The sequence below is a fragment of the Leiobunum rupestre genome, chromosome 10 (assembly GCF_980474605.1).
Source record: "Leiobunum rupestre chromosome 10, qqLeiRupe1.1.hap1, whole genome shotgun sequence".
Taxonomy (NCBI): Eukaryota; Metazoa; Arthropoda; class Arachnida; order Opiliones; family Sclerosomatidae; genus Leiobunum; species Leiobunum rupestre.
In genome coordinates this window covers 26,237,670-26,264,005 of record NC_143393.1, presented here as the reverse complement: position 1 = coordinate 26,264,005, position 26,336 = coordinate 26,237,670, and the positions used below count along the sequence as shown (strand labels likewise).

The window sequence follows — 26,336 nt, the reverse complement described above, 5'->3', positions numbered from 1 at the left end:
AAAAGTATTAAAATTTACTTTTTCCCAAGTAATTTTGAAGTTGACATGACCGGGTCTCATGGATAATTCACTCTGCAATAAATAAAGAGGCAGATTAGTTTTGCTAACACGGGAGATAACGTAACAGGACAGACAACCCAAATTAATTGAAATTTAATAGCCAGTGATTGACGTCCGACCGTGTTGTAAGCGGGAGGCTTTATACCTTATTAAAATCCCATTTCACGTAATTTGTAACCTGGACCGTAGGAAAAAAGTATAGCTTTAGGGATTTTGGTATTCAAGATCTCTCGAAGTGAAATTACGTATGCCAACATTTAGATTTTACAATACAATATATAGAGTACTTTGGTTCGGTCAAAATTTAATTTCTATCGAAGATAAGGTTCACGGTTTTTATTCAAAGGTAAATAGTAAAATAGTAGATTAGCTAATTAGAAAATACGAACAGTTGGTTAACCCTCTTGGGGCTATGAATATACGTTTGTTCTGATAAAATAAAACTCAATGAAAAAGACCAAAAAAAAAAATTGAGGTTACGTCGTTGAGGTTACGCAAAAAAAAGATGATGTATATTATTACGCGTTTGTATATCCCAATCCACTCTATAATAGTCTATAATAGATAATAAGAATACGATTTCTTTCATAAATTTAGGGTTGTTTTATTATTGCTAAAGGGGAATTTTATTGTCGATTCGATTATAGACAAAGTAAAAAGTACTCCAAACGATAGGACAGTTTTTACCCGTTGTCATCATTATTACACCTAGTAGCATCCCCCTTTTATCCATCACGACTAAACTTTGGAACGTTGAGCTATTTTGGACCAAATTCTCTTAAGTCAAGACTAACCTTGGCTACATAAGATAAATTTGTCCAAAATGTCCTCAAAGTCAACAATGGGTTGCCACTAACCTTCAACTGTAGAGATTATGACTTATATACTATAAGAAACCACGTTCCAGCTGTTACCCTTACTAATGAGTGGCCCACTGGTAAACTTCAGACACTCGAGTAATACTACTTAAACTTCTTAAAGGGACACAGAATAGTTTTAATTTAAGGGCGGGGCTACGGTAACACTTGGTTTAGCGATTCGGTAATGAAAAGTAATAACAATTTAAGGTTTACGAGACCACCCATAACAAAATCAAAATTATACAAATGACACAGCGTGGCGCTACGGTTTTTTGACGTCTATAAAAATCTCTTAGTTTCGTGACGTCTATACAAATAACACAGCGTGGCGCTACTGTTAGTGACGTCTATACAAATGCCACAGCGTGGCGCTACTGTTCGTGACGTCTATACAAATGCCACAGCGTGGCGCTACTGTTTCAATCTTACCGGTACACCGGGCTATAAATCTGACACATGTTCGTGACGTGTATACAAATGACACAGCGTGGCGTTACTGTTCGTGACGTCTATACAAATGACACAGCGTGGCGTTACTGTTCGTGACGTCTATACAAATGACACAGCGTGGCGCTACTGTTCGTGATGTCTACACCCCCTTTATGTATTTTACGGTACGGGGGTATATAAATCCATTAATCCATGTTCGTGACGTCTATACAAACAATAACGTATTTACTAAGTCTATACTCTTTGGATGATAGGTTTTTGTGAAGTTAGCTAAACCGCAATCCAAACTCGAAACGTTAAAATAATCACCTAGTGATAAATGACTCTTCTGACCCAGTTGGAACAGGGTCATTTTGGTAGAAAATTGACCACAAGCGTTAAGAACGTTAAGAATGCACGACCTACAGACTCGAGACAAGGTTCTCTTCTATCGGCCTTGTTTCGCGGGAAAGTTTGGGTCATTAAATTGTAAGACTATCCCGACTAAAATAAACAGCGGGGGGCAAAAGAAACCATCCCTAATGAATACGAAGGGAGGGGTGCGCCAACCCGAAATAATTAGCCAAAATATTCCCCGAGTAGAGATGATCGAGAAGATAGAGAGTAATCGAGTCCTCGGGCCAAACAGACTTCACCCACCTCTGTCCCTCATCAGAGCTGCCCGGTGAGGAAACAAGGTCAATTTTCAAAGGGCACACTGTTGTTGTTTTAATAGCCGCGACTGCTAATTATATTTTAAACGGACATCAACAATGCGATGGAAAAGGAACCGACTGATGTTTTCGCCGCCACTGTTCGGAATTCACGAAATCGTAGGTGGATCCCTACTTAACATTGCGTAAAAATAAACCTTCAAAAGCACGCGTGGTTGGCAAGAAATATTTCGACGATAAACCCTTCTGAAATTATCAAAAACAACACTATCGTTTAGGATTTGCTTTATTATTTATACAAATATACGCTACATTAGAAATCAGGGTTGAAAAAAAACGATTTTTTTTAAATAAAAACCCAAAAAACCGTTATTTTTGGTTTAAATCAGGTTTTTTTAAAAACTGCTTTATTTTACTCTAAATCTATTTTTCGCTTTTGTTTAACCGTGCATACATATTACCAATCAACTAAAATTAATGTGAGTATTATAACAAGTCTCACGTGACCAGAACAAAGTTTTAGTTTTGGTTTCGTTTTTTAAAAGTCTTACCAGAACCATGGAACTAACTAGCGTTAGTTAGTTCCATGCCAGAACGAAGTTTTAGTTTTAGTTTAATTTTTGATATTGTATAAATGACGGTCGACAATTTTATAGAAAAAAGAGAAAATTTTCAAGCGAATTAAAGGAAAATAAAGGAAAAACCATGAGAAAAAATTAGGATTCTTATTGAAAAACGGTAGATAAAATAAAGTTTAATATAGGATGAAGAAGGGTACACGACGACGGAATGTTTTCGGGTTATATACTACACGAGAAAAACCTCAGGAATGTATGAAAAATATAGGAAATGTTGTCACCTTGTAAATGTTAATGTAATCATTTTGGTTAGAAAATGTACAAACATTTTGGAATAATTTTTAGTTAATTAAAAAACCCATTGTTGTTTTAAACATCACTTGGTTTAAACCAGCTTACTCTGTTACATTTTACGTTCTTTATCTTAATAATTAAAACGTTAAAAACCCAGCTTAATGACGTCAAAGCATTTAGACTAGAATATATAGCAGTATAAACAAATATTCCTTTGAAATAATACCTGGTTAACTTTATTTACCCGTATTGAGATAAGGTCGAGTAGACTGATAAAGATAAACTTCAGTCAAATTTGAAGTTCCGCAAAACGCATTGATAATTCTACCCGAATCGCGTTAGAACATATTTCTTAATAAGGTTGCAACTGAGAATATTCAAACAAATAAAATATTGCCAATTTACTCTTTTAGAATAAATTTTTATTTATAAACAATGTTTTAAAAAAACATTTGTTTTAATAAAAATCAAATCAAACGTTTATTTTTTAATTAAATACAAATCGACCCTTTTCGTGTATAATTTACAGATATTTTACTTTGATAAGTTAGCTAATCTTGAAATAAATTAAATTTTAAATAATTTTAATATTTTAATTTTTTAAATAATTTTAATATTAATTTTTTAAATAATTTTAATATTAATTTTTTAAATAATTTTAATATTAATTTTTTAAAGAACTTATTTTTTGCCATTTTTTATTCCGCCATTGAAATACAAAAAATCAGTTGATTTAAATCTTGATTTTAATCGAATTGATTTAAATCAGCCAACTCTGCTTCTAACCCTATTGTAACTGATGTTCCAAATAAAACACCAATCAATTCTCAATTTGAGCGAAAATATCAGATTTTTAGTGTTTCACTTTAAATTTAAATTAATCTTATTTAAATTTAATTACTTGTAATTTAGTTTGCTCTGAATTGGCAAATTCCAAAATACATTGAAAATAACAGGCGATTTAAATCCATTTAAAAATAACTTTGATTTAAATTAGTGATTTAAACCTGGAATTAAATAAACAAGCCTCGACGCATCTCTACGCGTACACCCCTACGCGCTTAACCTCATTAATGACGGGTGAATCGAGAGTGAGAGCACCTAGACCTCAATAAATATAAGGTGCCCGCGACGCGAGTAAAAGGCAGCCAGTACACAATTATTTAGGTCCTATCTTTTTGAAGTTCCGCAAACCCCTGGAGGTAGACTGCGGTCACTATTGTAATCTCCAGCCTGTCCTTTTAAGGCGCGCTAACAACAATGCGAAAGCCAAATGCAAAAAAAAAGATAACGAATTCGAAAGATTTCACTTTTGAAGTCGCCAAAAGCAAAGTGACCTCTTTTTTAAGTTTAAAACGAAGGTGGCGCCACTGTAGTCGTTTTATATAGCCTCAATGGAAAGGCATATAATAGGGAACGGATAAAAATTATTTCGGATTTTCGGAATGCGGACATTTTTAATTAAATAAATTTCACTGTGTTGAAAGATGCTTTTCGTTGAAGAATCTTCATCTTGAAAGCTTTGCGTCACGACAACGGAGTCGGATCTTCGGGTAGTTTTCGTAGTATGACGCATCGCCTCTCGCAATCGTTAGAAATGTATTTATCTAAAGGACGTATATAGATTAAAACGTCATGACTTTCCGAATGGAAATAATGAGAATGTCACCGGTTGTAATGGCAAATATATCGAAACTCGTTACCGTAACCATGGAAACAATCGTGTAAATATTTCCAGTTGAAAGCTATTTATAAAGAAAGTTTCCGCGATAATTAAAAATGGGAAAATAGGTGTTTATATAAAATACGGGTGGTCATGTGACAATGTTTTGTCTACGTCACTTAGCTGTAACTCTTGAAGGTATATAGATAGCACGCGCTGCAGTCGCGAGACCCTGAGGAATCTGAAACCCGCGTCCAAGCCCTTAAATAACTTGCACTCGTGACACGGATAATAACATTTTATACTTCTAATTCTTATTGGTTTTATCATAAGTCTATAATATTGTTCCTTAAGTTGGTCACTTTTGGGGAATATTTTACGGAGAGCTAGTAACGGAGTGACGTCATCTCAAGAAGAAAATCTCCCCCTAGCGAGGCGCTGTCAAAGGCTACGTGTGACGCGTTAGCAAGCGGACGCAAAACAGCGACGAAGCCCGTAATGCAGTCGGTCTCGTGAATAGCTCTCACAAGGAGACTATCCGAGTTGGTTATCACTGATTTTGTTGAAACTCGGGAGTTAGGTAGACCTTATGGTAGTATGAAAATTGCCAAAGGGAAAAGTTGCAATGGGCTTTAGTTTTCCCATGGCAACCGAAAATGTTTTTGATCTCTCAAAATAAAAAATCTCCATTTAAAAAAGCATGGGATTTTCTCGGTTTCACAGGGTACTTACTTAAAAAATTTGAAAAAAAATAAATTTTCAAAACATACCCAAAAAGATGAATTTGACCCAGGGGCGGATTAACCCTTTCGGCGCCTTTAGGCACAGAAAAATTTGGCGCCCCTTGGCATTGGTCAGCTAAGAAGGGGCGTATCAGTTTATAAAAATTAAATAAATATATTTTAGTTTCCCGAAATCGTTTCGGCGTTATTTTGAGTAGGGGCAAGCCAAGTATATGGACCGTGGGGCTTAATCAGAGTTTTGGCGCCCCTAGAAAAATTGGCGCCCTAGGCTGCACGTGCCTACTTTGCCTAATGGTTAATACGCCCCTGATTTGACCTATTTTGGGTAAAATTGATCAATTTTGGTTAAATTTTTAACGACATTTGTGTAACCGAGAAAATCCCATGCTTTTTTAAATGGAGAGGTCAAAAACATTTTGGGTTGCCATAGGAAAACTAAATCCCATTGCCACTTTTCCCTTTGGCAATTTTCATACTACCATAAGGTCTACCGAACCCCCGAGTTTCAACAAAATCGGTGATAACCACCTCGAGTAGTCTCCTCGTCAGTAAAACTTTTGCATGTAAAGTGTCACACTTATGTAACAATATGATACACTTATGGTTTATTTTATAGAAACACCCATTTCTTCTAGATACGCTGGAAAAACATTCCCAAGATTCTACTTCAATAAAAGTAGAATATATTTTTATTTTCTTTAAATCTGACAATCTGTAGATAATTGAAATAACGAGGATGGCGTTTTTCACGTAGAGAACCGTGAAATGGGTCTATTATAAGGAGGACTGATAGACTGGAGAGTGACAGAGCGCGATAGCGAGTAGACTTGGGAAAATATTTTCTCGTTCTCTTTTGGAAAATCTTATCGGGATGTCGTTCGGGTCTTGACATTTTTCTTCCATCCCAGCGAGCAACCGTACACTCTCCCACTCAACCCAAGACGGGGCTATTAAACAGCCAGACCAAAAGGCGCCCCTGACACTCCGCTTATTATTATTGTCGCTGGCTCTCCCAGAATCTCTTTTTTCGTCTCTTTGGCGCAAAATATTCGACACCACTCGCGTTTGAAACGGATACAAGAACTGGCGGGGCGCGGGCCTATTTACGTACCGAACCCCACTCTCGGAATGGTGTACCAAGTATAAAGATAGCCCAGGGGTCGATGACCTATTGACAGTGAAATTGCACCCCCGACAATATACACAGTCTGTTGGTGCGGAATCACGTACTACGACTTACAGAAAACGCGATTTTCGCACTAGAAGATTCATTAATTTTAAATCATGGGAGTGTGAAGTAACGCTCAACCTATTAAATTTTAAGGGGGCCGATTCATGTCAGCTAGGCTAATAATAATCAGCTAGGCTAATACCCAAGGCCCCACCTTAGGCCCCAGTGAACAAGCGACTTTAACTAAACAACTTGTGTACCAACTGTTCACCGGGAAACACGAATACAGCAGCAAGCCTTTTAACGGCTTTAATTTGAAAAGTTTTGATGTTAAATTAATAAAATATTACTAATTTCTTAGAAAAAATCCTTCACAAATATTTTAAGCAAGGGTTTAAAAAATTTCCGCTCCTAAAAATCGACATTAAAAGCAGCCCGTTTTTTAAAAAAAATTCACTCTATTTAGATAATTTTTAAATTCTACCTTTCACAAAGGTGGCTCCATCTAGTAAAACTTCCCTTCATAAAAGTAAAACCTTCAATGGCGTTATCAAAGGATTGTTTCGCTATTTGTATTGTATTACATTCGGAAACTTAATTTTAATGATTAGCGCTTAAAAACCGTTTTCTGATAAACCTTAAAGGGACTATGAACTAAATCCTCTTACACTCGCTACGACATTATTTTTAACGTAACAAGCTTCAAACATCTCTGGCTTCTGTTAAACTTAGTAACAGAAATGTGAAAGGGAAAATTCGGAAAAACAGTATGAAATACTTAAACAATTAGAAATAATTTACGTCAACGGATACTTCACGCTTAAAGACGTGATCATTTTACAAAAACTAACGACCATTTTAAACTCGATTTATAACAATTAAGCTTACGACAAGCAGAACCTTTAATTTAACAACCAGGCCTTAAGACAAATAATCAGCCGCAACAACACCACCACATCAACTAGATACTCGACTCAACCCTTCCACGCCAATCGCGTTCAATTTCTCAGAAAAAAATCAAACCAACCTTCAACTTCAAACTCCTACCTTAGTCATCGAAACCAAGCATAGTTAGGCATCTAATTAAGAGCTTTAGACTAATTAAAAATAAACAAACGTTACTGTAATAAAAGATAAAATAAGCGTCTAAAATACGCAGCAGGCGGTTACTAAAATAGGCGTCTGGCTTTCGCCACAGATGCCATTTGACCCAAATGGAGCTAGGCTGCAAAAACAAACTCTCGAGCTTATATATTATTTAAAAAAAAAGCCATTCATTAGTGCGACGAGTGTACGCTAGAGGGCGGAACGCGACTTTGAAAAATTAACTTAAGCTTATAAATAGTGAGAGGAGCGTTACCACCCCTGCAGTCATATTCTTCCACTTCCACTTTGGGGGGGGGGGGGGGGGGTGAAATAGGACTCGCATAAATTAAGCTCTCGCTCGGTTTCACAGAGGACCTACTTTTCGTACGACCCTATAAATATGGTCTATTTAAGGGACGTTTATTTTTCTTTAAAAGAAATTGTTACTTTGTTAAGCGTGATTGCCCGTACAGGAAAAAATATTAATCTTAAATTGATATTCGAGATATAGAAGTGTCTACACAAAAGGAGACCTTGTCTGGCGCTATCAACATTAATCGCGCTTTAATTACAGCTTAGACACCGATACGACATCGCGGTTGCAATAACTACAGCTAGACACGACGCAGATTGTGATCAATTAATATTATAAATTAATTTAATAATTTAATTAAATATTCATTAATATAATATTCAACGTTAATATTAAAAGAGATACGAAGTCATTAGTTAACGATTGAAATAATAAGAAATATAATTTTTAACAATGTTTTAAAACACTTTAATATTAATTAAAAATATTAAAATATATTTTAAAATTAATTAACTAAAATTTTGGTAATTTGGCAAGATACGCTTTCATGGCGGTATAAGATTTAACTATATGCTTAGTAAAATATTACTATAGCTAGACACGACGCAGATTGTGGTCATTTAATATTACAAATTTAATAATTTAATTAAATATATATTATACAATATTCAACATTATTATTAAACGAGATACGAAGTCATTAGTTAACGATTGAAATAATAAGAAATATAATTTTTAACAATGTTTTAAAACACTTTAATATTAATTAATTAATTTTACAATATATTTTAATATTTTTAACTAAAATTTTGGTAAATTGGCAAGATACGCTTTCATGGCGGTATAAGATTTAGTAAAATATTACTAAAGCTAGACACGACGCAGATTGTGGTCAATTAATATTATAAATTAATTTAATAATTTAATTAAATATTCATTAATATAATATTCAACGTTAATATTAAAAGAGATACGAAGTCAGAAGTTAACGATTGAAATAATAAGAAATACACTTTTTAACAATATTTTAAAACACTTTAATATTAATAAATTAATACTTTGATAATTTTAACTCAAATTTTAGTACTTTGGCAAGATACGCCTTCGTAACGGTGCCAGATTTATCTAAATTCTTAGTAAAATTTAAGTTATATTAAAAACACGGCTTTCCCAAAAAACTCATATTCAATATTAATAATATTAAATATAAGACCAAAATTATTAGCAACCGGCAAGATAGCCTTCACGGAAGAACAAGATTTAAATAAAATCTTAGTTAAATAAATAATATTAATAACAGTTATTAATAATAGCAAGAATGTATTTATTTATACCTAGGGAGAATGTCTATGTCGAGACGGTTTTTAGCCTTTCTCTCAATCCACCCGTTGGTCCCCCCAGTACGCTCCTCCGCTTAAAATAAAACGAATAGTCCCGGTATTTCATTGGCTGCTTAAAATTTACGTCACCTAACGCGATGGAAATCAAACGCCGGTGACGTTTTGTCTTTCCCCCCGCGCGAGACGGGGGAAAGGCGTTCAACGTGCCCGGCGATTGTCGCAACATAATCATTCTTCCTAAATATAAATAAATACATTCTTGATAATAGTAATAAATAATATAAAAAAATATTATTATTATTAAAAATAAATATATTTATTAATTTAAAATGTAATAAGTGGTAACAGACGTGACTTACCACGCCACTTGCGGAGTCCTTCAGGGCTCCTCCCTCGGGCCACTCCTTTTTAACATCTATATTTATGATTTACAATTTCAATTAAAGCAGACCCAATATTACCAATTCGCCGACAACAATAAGTTATGTCGAGTGAATGAGGTTAGTGATTGCGACGCTCTTCAAAATGACTTAGTTAAAATTAACTCGTGATGTAATACTAATAAATTTACCTATAAATCCCGCAGTCAGTTGTTATTTCATTTACTAGAAAAACTAATTTCGTTCAATATAATTACAAAATTAAAAATGACGAAATCATTAGGAAAAATAGCACTAAAGACTTAGGACGAATTTTTGACAAAAAACTATACTTCAGAGAACATATCCCAAGCACCTATATTTTATGTAATAGTTATTAGGCGTAATTTTAAAAATCAGCAGAAATATTAATTCCAGCCGCCATTTTATTTTTATTTTTATTGCCTTAATTAGATCGAAATGTACGGTATATTAGCCTGGGGCGGCCGCGGAAATGATTTACGATCAAAAATAGAAACTATTCAACGAAAATTTTTAAATCACCTGTAACAATACTTTAAAAAAAATCATTGCAGGTATAACTATCTAACCATTCTAATAGACTTAAAATTAAACACCTTATCGAATTTTCGAAAACCAAACGAACTAATTTTCCTATATAAATTAGTAAACCATAATACCCAATTACCCAATATCACTATATGTGTGCAAGAAATTTTGATCTGTACAAAACCGAAAAGAACTGAATCTCTGCAAATACATATAGCGAAAAAATCGATCTTCACAATTGCTCAATTTCCATTTTAACACAAATACAATGTTAAAACTTTCATTTATATTTATATTTCCCTGGAATTGTTTTAATTGTATAAATAATAGTAATTAAATAATAAATAGCAATTAAATATTAAATAATAGCAATTAAATATTAAATAATAGCAATTAAATATTAAATAATAGCAATTAAATATTAAATAATAGCAATGAAATATTAAATAATAGCAATGAAATATTAAATAATAGCAATGAAATATTAAATAATAGCAATGAAATATTAAATAATAGCAATGAAATAATGTTAAATAGCAATGAAATAATGTTAAATAGCAATGAAATAATGTTAAATAGCAATGCAATAATGTTAAATAGCAATGAAATAATGTTAAATAGCAATGAAATAATGTTAAATAGCAATGAAATAATGTTAAATAGCAATTAAATAATGTTAAATAGCAATTAAATAATGTTAAATAGTAATTAAATAATGTTAAATAATGTTAAATAGTAATTAAATAATAAATAATGGAAATTAAACAATAAATAATGGAAATTAAACAATAAATAATGGAAATTAAACAATAAATAATGGAAATTAAACAATAAATAATGGAAATTAAACAATAAATAATGGAAATTAAATAATAAATAATGGAAATTAAATTATAAATAATGGAAATTAAACAATAAATAATAGCAATTAAATAACAAATAATAATTAAATAATAAATAGCAATTAAATAATAAATAGTAATTAAATAATAAATAATAGCAATTAAATAACAAATAATAGCAATTAAATAATAAATAATAGCAATTAAATAATAAATAATAGCAATTAAATAATAAATAATAGCAATTAAATAATAAATAATAGTAATTAAATAACAAATAGTAAATAAATAACAAATAATAGTAATTAAATAAAAAATAATAGTAATTAAATAATAAATAATAGTAATTAAATAATAATTCGGAAACGGAAAACGCAATGTTGCGTAATCGCGATAATTTAGTATAAAAATTTCATGACGTTTTTTTTGTGAGATGTAATTTCGGTGAGAGGGTGGTGTAGGCTGGAGGGGGTAATTCGCTTCGAGAAGAAAATGATAATAATGGCCAAGAAACTGGGCACTTACCGAAGTCCGCGAGAAGAAAGCGCCGGAATTTCTCCTTGAGTCGGATAAAGTGGCTGCGGGGCCGAGAGCAATTGAAACGAAATCGCGCGCAGCCCTGACTGGCTCGTAGCGCGGCCAAAACCACCTCAACCAAGAAAGCACCTTCCTTTGCTAATTTTCATCCAAAAAGATAAAACAAGATAGTCAACACCCAATTTAAAGTTACGCGTATACGTCGTAAGTGTTTCATTATTGTTTAACGATTTCAAATTTAATTTTAAGGATTTGATTTGAGAGATATAAGTCGCAAGATGAGTTGGCCGTCTACAGCCAAAACAAACTGATGGAATTACCCAATCCCTTCTATAAGAAAAATCTAATATAGAACTACCCAAAATGGCCGAGCGCCGAATGTCTTCTACGAGCCAAATAAAATTTAGAACTACCCAATATAGCCAAGTGCCGAATGCCTTCTACAGGCAAAAACCAATTTAGAAGTTGAATAGAACTAACCAAAATGACCGAGCGCCGAATGCCTTCTATAGGCAAAAACCAATTTAGAAGTTGAATAGAACTAACCAAAATGACCGAGCGCCGAATGCCTTCTATAGGCAAAAACCAATTTAGAAGTTGAATAGAACTAACCAAAATGACCGAGCGCCGAATGCCTTCTATAGGCAAAAACCAATTTAGAAGTTGAATAGAACTAACCAAAATGACCGAGCGCCGAATGCCTTCTACAGGCAAAAACCAATTTAGAAGTTGAATAGAACTACCCAAAATGTCAGAGCACCGAATGCCTTCTATAGGCAAAATCGAATTTAGAACTGCAAAAAAGGCAGAGCGTCGAATGCCTTGTACAGGCAAAAACCAATTTAGAACTACCCAAAATGGCCGAGCACCGAATGCCTTCTATAAGTAATAAATCAAGTTTAGAACTATCCAAAATAGCTGTGCTCTCATAAAATTTCTATATAAAAACCCAATCTAATTAGTTCTATCCTTTAGAACTATCCAATTACTAAGTTCCCCCTTGCTTTTACCCCCATCTTCAAAATCTTCCGAAGCAGGTAAGCCTCTGCAAGAAGCCATCGCGCAAGAATACAGTACGTAAAAATGCGTCTTCGTCCGCCACAGTTATATAGTTCCACGGTTTTCCTAGTCAAACTTCGAAGGTAACTTGATTTCATATCTTTTCTACAAAACGGCTATCTTACTCCCAAAAATATAAATTTAATAAATTCAAAAGTACGGGAGGATATTTTTATTAATAAATTATGAATCATATGTCGAATAATGACGCCAAAAATATGCCGAAGATTACGAATCGAATCCGGCACGGGTAATATTTCATAAAAAGAAATATCAAAAAAATACATACTCATAAATAACCTCTTATCAATATCCCAACATAAAATAGGATTAAATTATGCTAAAATATACTTATTAAAAACAGTACAAGATAAATAATACCTTTAAATTCGCAAAATGAAGAAGGTGGTCATTAAATCAAGTTGAAATTAGGAAACTGCTTTAAAATATAAAGTTCCGTAAGCAAAGAGTCCCAACCTACCTTCCGCGTAATGAAATATCACGAAACTAAATGAATTTAATCCGCCTTAGGGTCGACGTCACCCCCAAATTAAAAAAGACAATCTTGTTTCAACAGTAATTAAATGGAAATTAAGAACTTTAAGTATCAAATCTCGATACACTTATGCGGGACCCCAAAATTAATTCTATCGCATGGTGGGTTATTATTTTTGCATCTCCCGCGCTATCATTGGAAATCAAAAAAAACTTCATTCGGACCGTCGTCGTTGTAAAAGAAAGTCAGTCTTTTAGTTTCTTTTTGACATTAAAACCAATTCGGAGACCCAGCCTACGTGATTAGAAAACAACCTTGGGTTAAACATTACGACTATAGCCAGCGCGATAAAAGGAGGGGATAGGGTGAAGGCTGCTTCGTGTCTATAGATGCGTTTCAAATGGGACTGAGGATAAGAAAACTTATGGGAGAGGCCGTATCATTTTAAACGCCATTGAAATTAAACAATTTACATAGAAATTCGATTGAAAATAATGTTAAAGAAAAACTAGCTTTTAGATACGAGTCGCGATTGGATTGTTATTTAAAAATAATTTTCAAATTATATTGTACCGGTACACCGCGTGGGATTTTATAATTATTTGTGATTGTTGAACGACTAATTTTTATGTAAATTCGATCCGTTTTTTTCCCCATAAATGTTAAACTTAAAATATGCACGTTCCACCTAATTGTTTCGGCCGAAGAACGGCCTGTTGTATCCCCACAATAAAATGTTACAAGAAAAAAAACATAGAGAAGCCATCAGAGGTCGGATTTTAATGCTTTTATTAATACTAGATGGCACCAATTTGTACTTTTTTGGGGGTAATGGAACAAAAACTGATTTTTTACAAAAAATCTCAAACACTATTTTAAGCGATATTTTATGTTAAACCACGAAAAATGTATATTTTTAAGATAACTATTTTAGATGATTTAAAAACAGGATTGGAAAAAAGCCGGCTTTTTTTGAAAAAATCCAGACCAGTGGTTTTATGTGGAATAACCGTTTTTTTCGGTTATAACTGGCTAAAATATAAACAGTACCTTTTACTTATGTAAGTAGAAATTGTCGGCAGTTATTGTCGTAAATAAGAAACTCAACAAAGCGAAATAACTATATAAAATAAAATAATTTGAATTTGAATTTATTTACTTTTTAGAGTCTAATTAAGATATTTGAGGGCCAAGTCTTCTTGCGACGTATAGCCCTCAGTTACAACATATTTGTACAAGAGAGAAAACCCAGTTAAAGGGGAATAAAATTCAATTAAAAATTAATAAAATAAAAAAAATTATAAACAAGTGTAAAGATTATGAAATAGTTAAAATAACATTTTTTAAAAGAAAAAAATTGTAACAAAGAGTCGTAATTAAGTGTTATTACTAATATAAGAAAAGACAATTACAGTTAAGATCGAAAATCTGCAAACTTAGCCTATTTTGCTGAAATATTTTGGAATATTGCATTTTTTATATGTTTTTTAACTGAATTCTTTTGATTTCCTCTGGAAATTCCCCATAGTTTTTGTTTATGACGCGCCGACCGAAGCGAGGCAGCGAACTTTGGAACTTTAAACCTACCCACTGAATTAGAGAAGAATTTGAACTCTCCGACGGAACAGCCAATAGTGACTAAATATGAAACAAAAAATAAACTAAATTTCTAAAAACTATTATTTTAGTAAAATATTTATATTGTAATTTGTTGTTAAAAAAAAGCCAAAAAATCTGGATTTTTTCAAGTGGCTATAGCTGGTTTTTACCAGGTGGCTATAACCGGTTCTATGCCAACCCTGTTTAAAAAGTCTACGTATCATAAGGTACGAATTCTGGTATTAAAATGGCGTACACTTTGGCCAAATTTGTAACTTAATTACTTTTAGTTTCAAAAATATTAAATAAATACGCAATGATAAAATTCGCATTCAATAATAAAGTGGGTCTGATCACGACGTGAAATCTCAGCCCAATCCTATTACTCAAAACGACTTAACTCCGTTTTTAATTCGTTATTGTCCCAACAACAATAACCGTATAGAATTACCGTGAAATATGATTTCCCAAGGGCGTTCTTGAACCGTTCATGAAACCTCTACACGCCGCAACCATCGATTGAAAACCAAAAGAATAAAACTTCTTGAGCAAAAATTATGCGGGAATTTTAAATCGTTTTCCAGAAATTAAAAGTAACGGGGTTGAAAAAAAACCTGTATGTTTTGGTTTAAACTTGATTTAATTTCAATAACTGGTTTAATTTCATTATATAGCTTCTGTAAATGCGGTTTAACTGTTTATACGCACTCGTCATTAATTAAAAAATTAATTTGGGTAAAAAATATTAAAATTATGCACGTCGATTCAAATTAGCACAATTTTTACCTCTCCGAGGAGATTATGTCCCGTAGGAGGGGTTTTACAATCACCGTGTCTGTCTGTCTGTGGGTCTGTCTGGGCTGCGAAAGCGTACGCATTTTCGGGGCAAAGGGTAATCACTGCGTTCGCAGTTTCTTGGAATTAGGGAAAAGCTTTTTCCAAAAGAGCCCTCTTTTTGTCATTGGGTGTTCTACCACAGCACCACGGATACATGTTACCCATCACTGAAAATTAGAAACTCTTCCGAAGAGAGGTATATTTTGGCTTGCCATTGCCAACTGGTTTTATTTTAAAGACCATTTGGTTTAAACCAGCTGAAAAATAAAGAAATACTTGTTAAACAATTTTTATTTATCTTTTTATCTAATTAGTTTCGAAATTACTACAACTTAGCCGGTGTTTTGTTGTGCTGTATAGAATTTTCTTCGCCATGAACCCACCCCAAGAATGCATTCATTTATACTTAAGGAAGAATAACTCTGAGAACACCCTGATCTAGTGTTTCCCCGTGACGATAGAGGAACCAATTGGACACCGTACCTATTTGATTGACTCTTAAGGGGCGGAGCAATCTGACGGACTTCGAAGTGGACTGAAAGAAACTCTCATTGTCATTCTCTTTACAAAAATAAGACTAGCTTCGGAAATTATGATTAGTTTCCAAGCCTCTTCATAACGTATGAAGGGCGTGAAAAGTATTTACGTTAAAAGGTTCTGACGGTGGCGACTGACCTAAGGGAAGGGGTAAAGTAGGCGAAGAACGTAGCCCCAGCTGTAGGACTGCTGGCCTTGACTCGAACCCATCGCACAAAGAAGGGATTATACGATGGAATGATTTCTTTTTCGTTGAATGAAAACCAGTTTCATCTAAAGAGTTCAAATCAGAATCGGAAAAGGAATGGCTCAGGGGTCAAAGGTGGCAATCAACTCTTTCAATAAGAACGCTCTATGAACTACCCCAAGTTAGAGAAAATCCTTGAATAGGCGCCTCCCTTACTACAAAATACAAATCGACTGTTTCGCGCCAAAATATGGAAGCCGCCATTTTGAAGAAAAACACTGCATCATTTAATATGGGCCTAGTTACAAAAATACCACTACGAATTATATTTGTAATTTATAATTTTCTTTTTTTAAACAAATAAAAATATTCCACTTAAAATATCGATTACTTTTGAAATATAATTATCTAGGGTACATTAAAAAAATACTAGAAAATAACCTAATCGCTCAACAGGAAAGTAACACACGAATGTAGGATGGCGGTAGGATTTGGGGGGAAAAAGGACGCCAGGATTTGGGAGGAAAAAAGGGAACGCCAGGATTTGGGGGAAAAAAAAGGGACGCCAGGATTTGGGAGGAAAAAAAAGGGACGCCAGGATTTGGGAGGAAAAAAAGGACGCCAGGATTTGGGGGAAAAAAAAAGGGACGCCAGGATTTGGGAGGAAAAAAAAGGGACGCCAGGATTTGGGAGGAAAAAAAAGGGACGCCAGGATTTGGGAGGAAAAAAAAAGGGACGCCAGGATTTGGGAGGAAAAAAAAAGGGACGCCAAGATTTGGGAGAAAAAAAAAGGGACGCCAGGATTTGGGAGAAAAAAAAAGGGACGCCAGGATTTGGGAGGAAAAAAAAGGACGCCAGGATTTGGGAGGAAAAAAAGGGGACGCCAGGATTTGGGGGAGAAAAGGGGACGCCAGGATTTGGGGGAGAAAAGGGGACGCCAGGATTTGGGGGAGAAAAGGGGACGCCAGGATTTGGGGGAGAAAAGGGGACGCCAGGATTTGGGGGAGAAAAGGGGACGCCAGGATTTGGGGGAGAAAAGGGGACGCCAGGATTAGCGAGGAAAAAAAGGGACGCCAGGATTAGCGAGGAAAAAAAGGGACGCCAGGATTTGGGAGGAAAAAAAGGGACGCCAGGATTTGGGAGGAAAAAAAGGGACGCCAGGATTTGGGAGGAAAAAAAGGGACGCCAGGATTTGGGAGGAAAAAAAGGGACGCCAGGATTTGGGGGGAAAAAAAAGGGACGCCAGGATTTGGGGGAAAAAAAAGGGACGCCAGGATTTGGGGGAAAAAAAAAGGGACGCCAGGATTTGGGGGAAAAAAAAAGGGACGCCAGGATTTGGGAGGAAAAAAAGGGACGCCAGGATTTGGGAGGAAAAAAGGGACGCCAGGATTTGGGAGGAAAAAAAGGGACGCCAGGATTTGGGAGGAAAAAAAGGGACGCCGGGATTTGGGGGATAAACGGGGACGCCAGGATTTGGGGGATAAACGGGGACGCCAGGATTTGGGGGATAAACGGGGACGCCAGGATTTGGGAGGAAAAAAAGGGACGCCAGGATTTGGGAGGAAAAAAAGGGACGCCAGGATTTGGGAGGAAAAAAAAGGACGCCAGGATTTGGGAGGAAAAAAAAGGACGCCAGGATTTGGGTGGGAAAAAAGGGACGCCAGGATTTGGGAGGGAAAAAAGGGACGCCAGGATTTGGGAGGGAAAAAAGGGACGCCAGGATTTGGGAGGGAAAAAAGGGACGCCAGGATTTGGGAGGGAAAAAAGGGACGCCAGGATTTGGGAGGGAAAAAAGGGACGCCAGGATTTGGGAGGGAAAAAAGGGACGCCAGGATTTGGGAGGGAAAAAAGGGACGCCAGGATTTGGGAGGGAAAAAAGGGACGCCAGGATTTGGGAGGGAAAAAAGGGACGCCAGGATTTGGGAGGGAAAAAAGGGACGCCAGGATTTGGGGCGCCTATGATCTAGCGTCTGCTATTTTCAAATTGAAGAAAAATGCTTAAATCTATAGGTACTGTAATTGCTCTTTGTTAACATGTAGGAAATAGCAAAAAATTAACCCTCTAACAAAATAAAATGTTCTTACACTGTTGGCTACCAAACTAGTTTTCACTGGCTCCCGAAGGAGGGCGTAACGATAGCTTTGGGTGAGTAGTAATGGCAGCGATGTCGCTCACGTTTTGACGCGAAACAAAGTCTCTATTAAACAATAGTAAGATTAAAAGATATACACATTCGAAAAACGAACCAGAAAAATTAAAATTTATTAAATCTGCAGAAATAATAAATTGTTAGATATACGAAGGTCGTTTCAAATTATAAAAATTGTATAATTTTCAAATAAATTTGTATAAATGAGACCCTGTTAATTAGTTAAGTTTCAAATTAGAAAACGTTACGAGCCACGGAATAAATTAATAATATATCCAAGGTTGGCTATAATTAGTGTTTAATTTTTATGATAATTAGCAAACTAGATTAAATAAGAAAAAAAACAGTTCCGGGATTAAGTGTAACGGGTCGTGTATTCGCTAAAACAATTACAATTAGGCACGTTTTCAACGAAATAATAATATTATAAGCGAAACAAGACTTAAATATTAAAATTTAAATCGTGGCTGCGCTTGTAATCGCGTCTAAAGGATCAAAACCTCGGGAGGTTTGTTAAACGGTACCAATTCCCATGATCAGATTTAAACATTTGATATAACTCGTTTAATTCAGAGATATTTTCGAGAAATTGGGCTTAACCCAGTGACTAATGTATATACGTCAAACGTGTAGAAAATATAACTACAAACATAAATATTTAATTTTGTATAAAAAATTATGTTATATTTAAAATAATAAGATTTTTAATTCTTGCAAATAAAACTTGCAAAAACCTTAAAAACCAATTGCACGTTTTAGCATCGCTACACGTACCTAATGATAAAAAGTTCGCAATGATCTGATCGTGGTCATGCGGGAAATCATGAAATTTCGGCAAAAACGACTTGAAAGGGATCGGACTTTGGAACGAGGGAAGCTCAATTAGCCTAGTTCCATGTGGACAAATCGCAAAGATAACATCCAGGCACGTCTCATTTTAAACGCACGCGTTTTTGCTGCGGAGATCAAAACCGAACATATCAGAAATTACAACAAGATAAAGCCGAAAAAATAACCCCCCACTCGTTCCACAGCTAATTATTTCGATACCGACCTGATTAATTTACGTTGGTGCCCGTATTTGCGCATGAAAACCAAATAACGCAAATCAGTTTGATAGTGTTATCGAACTTCGAAGCGAGATGAGCCGGGTTCGATCCCTGCTTGTGGCACTGTGGGAAAACTCCGAACTACTCCTTCCGCGTTGGGTTTGCAAGCTCTCTTTGCCGATGGTTTAAAGGGTTTTCGTCGCCGAGTTATTCAGTTTAGGATCATAGTGCGTGTACGGAGCTGTTGGCTAGCGTGGCTTGCCACCGCCTTTCTACTCATTGTAACCCGGCCACCTGATTTAGAGGGATTTTAAGTCGCATAGATGACTTGGGCCTAAGGTGGTGCCTTGGGTATTAGCCTAGCTGATTATTAAGAAGCGAGCCGTTAAGTTTAGGCTGTCTGTCAACAAAGATTTGATCAAACGCAGATCATTTCTAAAGAAGTCGTTTAGCTCCAGGAGTGTTTATTTTTTCCAATTTGAGTTGTTGGGATAAAAATAATAATTTCTGTATGTTAATATAATACGTGAGTCACGTCTTCCTTTCAGAGAGTAGAAATATATCTTCCGGTTGTAAAAATGAAGAGACATTATCGTGTTTACGACTTTTGTCAACGCGTACAGCCAAAAATAATAAAACTCTGTGGGATGCTACTTACGCCATACCATTTGTTATATACTGAAAATTTTGTCACTTAAATTAACATGAGCTGCTACAGATATCGGAGCTTTTATTGTCAAAAGGAAAATCAACTTTTACACGAACCACTAGGGGAAGTAATAGAAAATTGACTAAGAATAAAATTATCTTGGCGAACATTTGTAGAAAATGTATTTAGGTTAAGATAGAAGCGTATATTTTTATTTAAGGTTTTGGTCTTTAAAAATGTCTTGTCTTCAACACATTTCGAATTGAAAACGAATGCTCCACTAACCCGACACAAAGACAGACAGAGGTGAAAATTAAATTTTGAAGTGCCCCCCTTAAACCCCTACATACTCTACATCAAAGGGTAGTCATTTATACACCGATTACAAGCAGACTTTACCTCGTACTTCTACTTTATACTTAGTGGCAGGTTTTAAGTTCCGCACCGAAATCGCTCAAAATTTCGGAACATTTTCGACTATTAATTTTTCTCGCAGATTTTTATCAAATTTAGTTTCTTTTTTGTTATATTTCCCACGAACAATGGCGGATTTCGCTGCAGGGGATGGACTAAATTAAAACAGGGGGGGCAGGAAATAGCCGTAACATTTCAATCAAAGGGACACTATCAGCTACCACAATCTGAGCTTCGTCTGCGGGCGGGTTTTCGGCGGAAAATCGCAATCAGCGGTTTTTTTGTCTCTCGCGCGGATATGCTAATTTCTTAAGTGATTAAAAGTATCACGATTAATTGAAAATTCTCGGAACCCTGCCTGTTTTCTGACCTAATGCCACTTGGAAGTTTATTTTTGTTACAGCTAATAAGACAAACCATAGTTCACTTTCAAATAACTTCATAATTCACGGACTCCTCTCTCAAGCTCGTGAAAGTAAAACCACAATGTGAATTTAAGTAATTTTTTAGTAGCCAGCTAAAGTTAAGTCCGTAAATTGCGAGGTAGTTTAAGCAGAAAAGAATACAGAATTTTTTAAGTAAAATAACATTACTGAAATGCCGTGTTGTTGTTGCTTTTTTGGTTTTTTTTTCAAGATCAATAAAATCCATGGTTTAAATCGAAATCTGAATGATCTTATTTGTTTAATTTACTTATTTTTAAATAATTGTAAACCTCTATTTAGGTAAAAGTTTAATGAAATTAAAAAAAAACTAAAATTTAAATTAATCCTAATTAAATTTAACTACAACTTGTAATTTAGTTTGCACCGCAATGACAATGCTTGAGAACCAAACTTTTGAACATTTTCATGAATACATTGAATCAATGGAGCTAATTTCAAACGTAACCCAAAAATTGTTTACAAAATTCCGAAATAATACATCGTGAAATGGACCTAGGAAGTTAACCACGAAATCGTTTCAGAGCCTCTAGGCTTTATTTTACGGCCACTTATACTTCCAACGACAGTCAGGATATACAAGTAGTCATTTCATAATTTTTCTCGCAACACTAACCACGTTGCCGCTGAAGTTTAACACAATAGAGAGGTTAAGCGGGTCAGAAGCTTGAACGAGTACGTCGGGTGTATCTAGACGTTCGTGAAATTAAATTATTTTAAATCAGTTAAGCGCGCTTTCACTGCTAAAGAAAAAATTTACAATAGAATTTTAACACATTTCAGAAAAATTTGCTAAGCCCGGGTACATGACGAAAATAAAAAGGTGTTTAGACAATACTAAAACGCGCCTTTTTGTGAGCAAACATTAAATGTGTCTCCGATTTAAGTTTAAACCAGAATTTACGATTGCTAAAACGCATGTTGCTAGAACAGGGTTGCCAGTTTTTCACAATCAAATTCCCTGACTTTTCCAGGTATTTCCTGACCATATCCCTAGATTTTTCTAACTTATTTTGTGCCAAGATTTTGTATTTTTTAACCTACATTTTAGTAAAAGTTTCCTATTTGCAACCGAAATTAAAATCCTTGATATTTCCCTAATTTTTAGACTAATTTTAAAAATTCCCCGACTTTTATACAAATATATAAATTCCCTGACTTTTCCAGAAATTCCAGGTTTTCCAGGTACCGTAGCAACCCTGTAGAAAAGGAACAACCTGCCATAATTATATTTAGATTTGTTGATCAGGAAAATGGCAATATTCAGTATTTTTATTTAAACGCTATAGATATTATACTACGCATCACATGAGCTCGACAGAAATTAGCGTCGTCTTCAAGTTATAACAAGTTCCGACTCCGAAGTATAAACGCGAAGAGAAAACCGTGGAGTATGATCACGTGACTCTCGACGTTGACGCTCAAACGTCTAGAGCGCTCTGCTTAACCTCTCTATAGCACCGGCACAAGCGAAGCCATTCTCTCCTTCTTCTGACCAACGACACCACCACCCCCGCAGAGGATTCTAGGTCAATGCCTAACTCTGGAAAACGCACTCAAGCGCTCCTAAACATGGGCGCAGCGCAACGACCAATTCTCCCCCGTTAAATTAACTATCAAAAAAGGCATTTCTAAGCTTCAAACCGTGGGACCAGGAAACTCACGGAATTTACTAAATGTATAAAAATTCGTCCATAATTTCTATGGGTTATAATGAATGCGTTTCCGGATTAAACAGCTATTGACCTTTTCAAAAAACGGTTCTTTAAACTATATATGTATTCTCAAATTTACCACAGATTTCTTTAAAATTAACCTTCCAGTTATTAATTTAGTAAATTAAAATTATAAATAAATAAATTGTGAATTTTAAAACCGTTTTGAGTCTTTTAATTTAGTTTTTTTCACATTGTGCTTCTCTTCACTTCTAATTAATTTAGTAAATCAAATCAAACTCAAACCCAAACATTTTGACAATTTATAAATCCATTTTTCGAAGAATTTATTGTTTTATTCCGTTAAATATATGAAATAACTTAATAGCTGACACTTTCTCGATACTAATAGATTATTATTTTATATTATTTATTATTTATTTACAGTTTTGACACAACACGTAATTTGCTTATTTCGTGAACCGATATCAGAATGAAATAAAATACGATGTTCTACGAGCGTCTCTCTGGTTAGAGACTATTTATTTGAAGCCAAGTCCAAACCCGATCTGGTGGCTGAAAACGTTGCTATACAAACAGTTATTGACCTTTTCAGCAAACACAATTCTTCAAACGTACCCTTGGGGGGAGGTTTCAAACTTAAATAAAATATCGTGTTAAAAACGTCAACCATAATTAAAAATGTCATTCAAATTTGAAAATATTGCCCGTCAGTTTTGAAAAGTTTAATTACTAAAATAAAATTAATTCTTAGAAATTTCAAACAGCCCTAAGCCGAACTACAAAAATGTATTCGTTAAAATTATAGAATTTACGGTGTATAATTTATAAGCGAAACGGTGTCTAGTCTATATAATTTTAAATTGTTTATATTTTGCAGTAAAGAATACACCGCCTTGAGATACGTAATTTTGAGTAACTAAATTTAAAATTTAAATTAACCCATTTTAAGCAAAGCGCGTTTTAACTCGGAAAATAATTCTCTATAGAGAAAAGGTCGTGTCATAACGGTTAAAACCGTATAATAAATCAAGTTAGGGTGGTTTCTTGAGCTCTTAAAACGGGGGTGGAGCCATCTTAACCCGTCAAAATTTCGTTTAAAAGAATTCCAAAAAAGTTCATAAATTAAAAAAACTTAGAGAAATATTTACGCAAGAACATCAAGTGCCCAAAAACCAAATTCCACTGTTCATTCTGGCATCATGTGACGATGGTAACGAAGGCTGAAAGGGGTAAAATCCACGCTTACTAAAACCCATACGGAGGTTCAACTAACCCTCAATATACAACTAACCGGAAAAGCTTAAGCGTCGTAAGCAAAATTAATTGTTACGAATTCGTTAAGCCAAGTTAAAGTTATTGGAAATTTTCCGATTAGAAAAATGATATGTATATATATATTATATTGATGACCTCACGACTACGTCACTTCGGATCAAGCTGGGGGGGGGGATGAGGCCCGGGAAATTTATGGGGTGAAAAATATCCAATTTCTACGTACTCGTAGTTCAAAGTTACGCAATGGTGAATTTTCAAAACATTTTAGCTTAAGCCTTTGCTGCGCTCGAATATCACGAAATTTAAAAAAAAATGTTTTTTTTTAAACACCATTTATTATTATTTATGGAAAAGGATGAAATGTGAAACCGAATGTGATTTCTGGCTTCATTAAATCGACTTTTTAGAGCGTTAGAGATAATTTTGGTTTCGGATGAGCTGATGTACAACATAAGTCAGTTGGCAGTAGGGCCGAAGTTCACTATAATTACGAGGTTGAAATATAATACCCCTTTTTTTGTGGTTTCATTTTAAATTTTGGAAACTTCAATTCTGTATTTCTATTTAATTTATAATTCATTTTGAGCTACTTCTCAAACTGATATCTAAAATTAACATGGTTTAATATATTAACTTGTACCGCGTAACTTACAAGGAGACATCCCGAAGTGTAACAAACCGATTTTGTTCAAACTCTGGGGATTGGTAGACCTTCATGTATAATGAAAAATCCTAAAGGGAATTTATTCAATGGGCAACCGTTTTGCCATGGCAACGAAAAATGTTTTTGACAACACAAAATATTAAATATTCCCATTGAAAATAACATGAGATTTTGACCTCAAATTGATCAAAAGTTGATCAATTTTGATGTTTTTTTGTCAATTTTTTTTCTATTTTTGGCATTTCGAAATTTTGAAATTTGTTAAAATTTTTCATAGGGGGGGGACCCTAGGAATTGGTCAGAATCCCGTGTTATTTTCAATGGGAAAATTTCCATTTGTTGTTGTCAAAAACATTTTTCGTTGCCATGGCAAAACGGTTTCCCATTGAATAAATTCCCTTTAGGATTTTTCATGATACATGACGGTCTACCAATCCCCCGAGTTTGAACAAAATCGGTGGGTTACACTTCGGGATGTCTCCTTGTTAGTAAACAAACCCTACAAATCTGTACCAATATTGACAGACAATTTTGGATTCATAATTCAGATAAAAGCTAACATTTTACACTTACATTGTAATTATTTAACAATTTACCGGCATAATGCCAATGTTAAAATGTTAAAATACAATATTCCATAAATATCTTCATCAGGGTTCGTACGAAAATTTCTGATCTAAAATCCCTGACTTTTCCAGGTTATCCCTGACCAATATTTGCCAATATTCTTGACATTTTGGTTATATTTAGGACATATGTTTTTATTATTTTAGGTCAAAAATTCTTGGTTAATGTGCGGTTTGTTTGACTAACTAAAATCCCTGTCTTTCTACGAAATTTTTTAAATCCCTGACTTATCCCTGACATTTTTCCTCCATTTTACAGATCCCTGACTTATCCAGGTTTTCCAGGATATCCAGGTTCTGTACGAACCCTGTTCATCAACGTTCGAAATTTACGCGTAAATAATTTTACACAAGTCAGTCGGTTAATATTACCAATATCAATTGTTTAAAATATTCAAATAACAACGGGTCAATAGACTTTACCTTTTCAGAGCTTATAAACGAGCTAATCAGTGAACCGAGACCGAACGGTACAATCAAAGTTAATCTATACTACGTAAAATCAAACAACTGTATCGGAATTTGGCAGGCTACGTATTCTAAAAGTACAATATTTAAATAAATAATAAATACCCTTATTTGGTGTTAAACATCCACTTTGCAGTTTGATAAGTTCACTTCCGAATGATTACTCAATTTAAAAGTTTCACAAAACGCGACAGATATTACAATCGGTATAGAAACCGCGAAATACGGTCGTCCAATAGGTTCGACTTCCCAAACACGTCTGTCAAAAGAACGGGCAAACTCAGGACGATAACGGCCATGCGGAGATAACAGCGTTCGCGCCTCTAGATACAAAAATAACGAAAAGCCGACATTCTGGTTTTTTACAACCACAAATAAAGATTCAAATAAGGCTTAGCACACTTTGACGTATTACCGTAGTTACTGGGATGAAGTCGATTTATTTTAAAAGTCAGAATAAACGAACTAGGAAAAAGGAAACGGTTAAACACAGGCGCGATGGAAACATTGACGCTTTTCGGTGGAGCGCCTGACATCTATTGGCTTTTACGGACATTACAAAAAGTTTTATTTCTCCCAGATAAAGAAATCTTATAATTGAAAAAGGCGGGCATTTTGTAAGCGCTTAAATTAAAGGGAATATAACGGTTATAACCTCAGATATTTTAGTGTGGAACACCAACGT

General features: G+C 34.6%; 1 protein-coding gene across 3 annotated transcripts in view; it reads right to left on the bottom strand.

Annotated features, from left to right (window-relative positions):
• The window catches only part of LOC149925249 (myosin light chain kinase, smooth muscle-like), a 34,307-nt gene extending 8,333 nt beyond the window's left edge, over positions 1-25,974 (bottom strand). Inside the window, exons 1-3 of one of the 3 annotated variants that reach the window (XM_090159784.1) lie at positions 25,757-25,974; positions 11,508-11,657; positions 19-72 (exon numbers count right to left, since the gene is read on the bottom strand). In XM_090159784.1, the coding sequence (XP_090015910.1) occupies positions 19-47 (29 nt within the window). In that variant the 5' untranslated portion in view covers positions 48-72; positions 11,508-11,657; positions 25,757-25,974. Of the gene's footprint in view, positions 1-18; positions 73-11,507; positions 11,658-23,766; positions 23,842-25,756 lie in introns of those variants that run through there. The other 2 variants (XM_090159783.1, XM_090159785.1) reach the window with 2 other exon arrangements.
• Between the last annotated feature and the right edge of the window lie 362 nt (positions 25,975-26,336).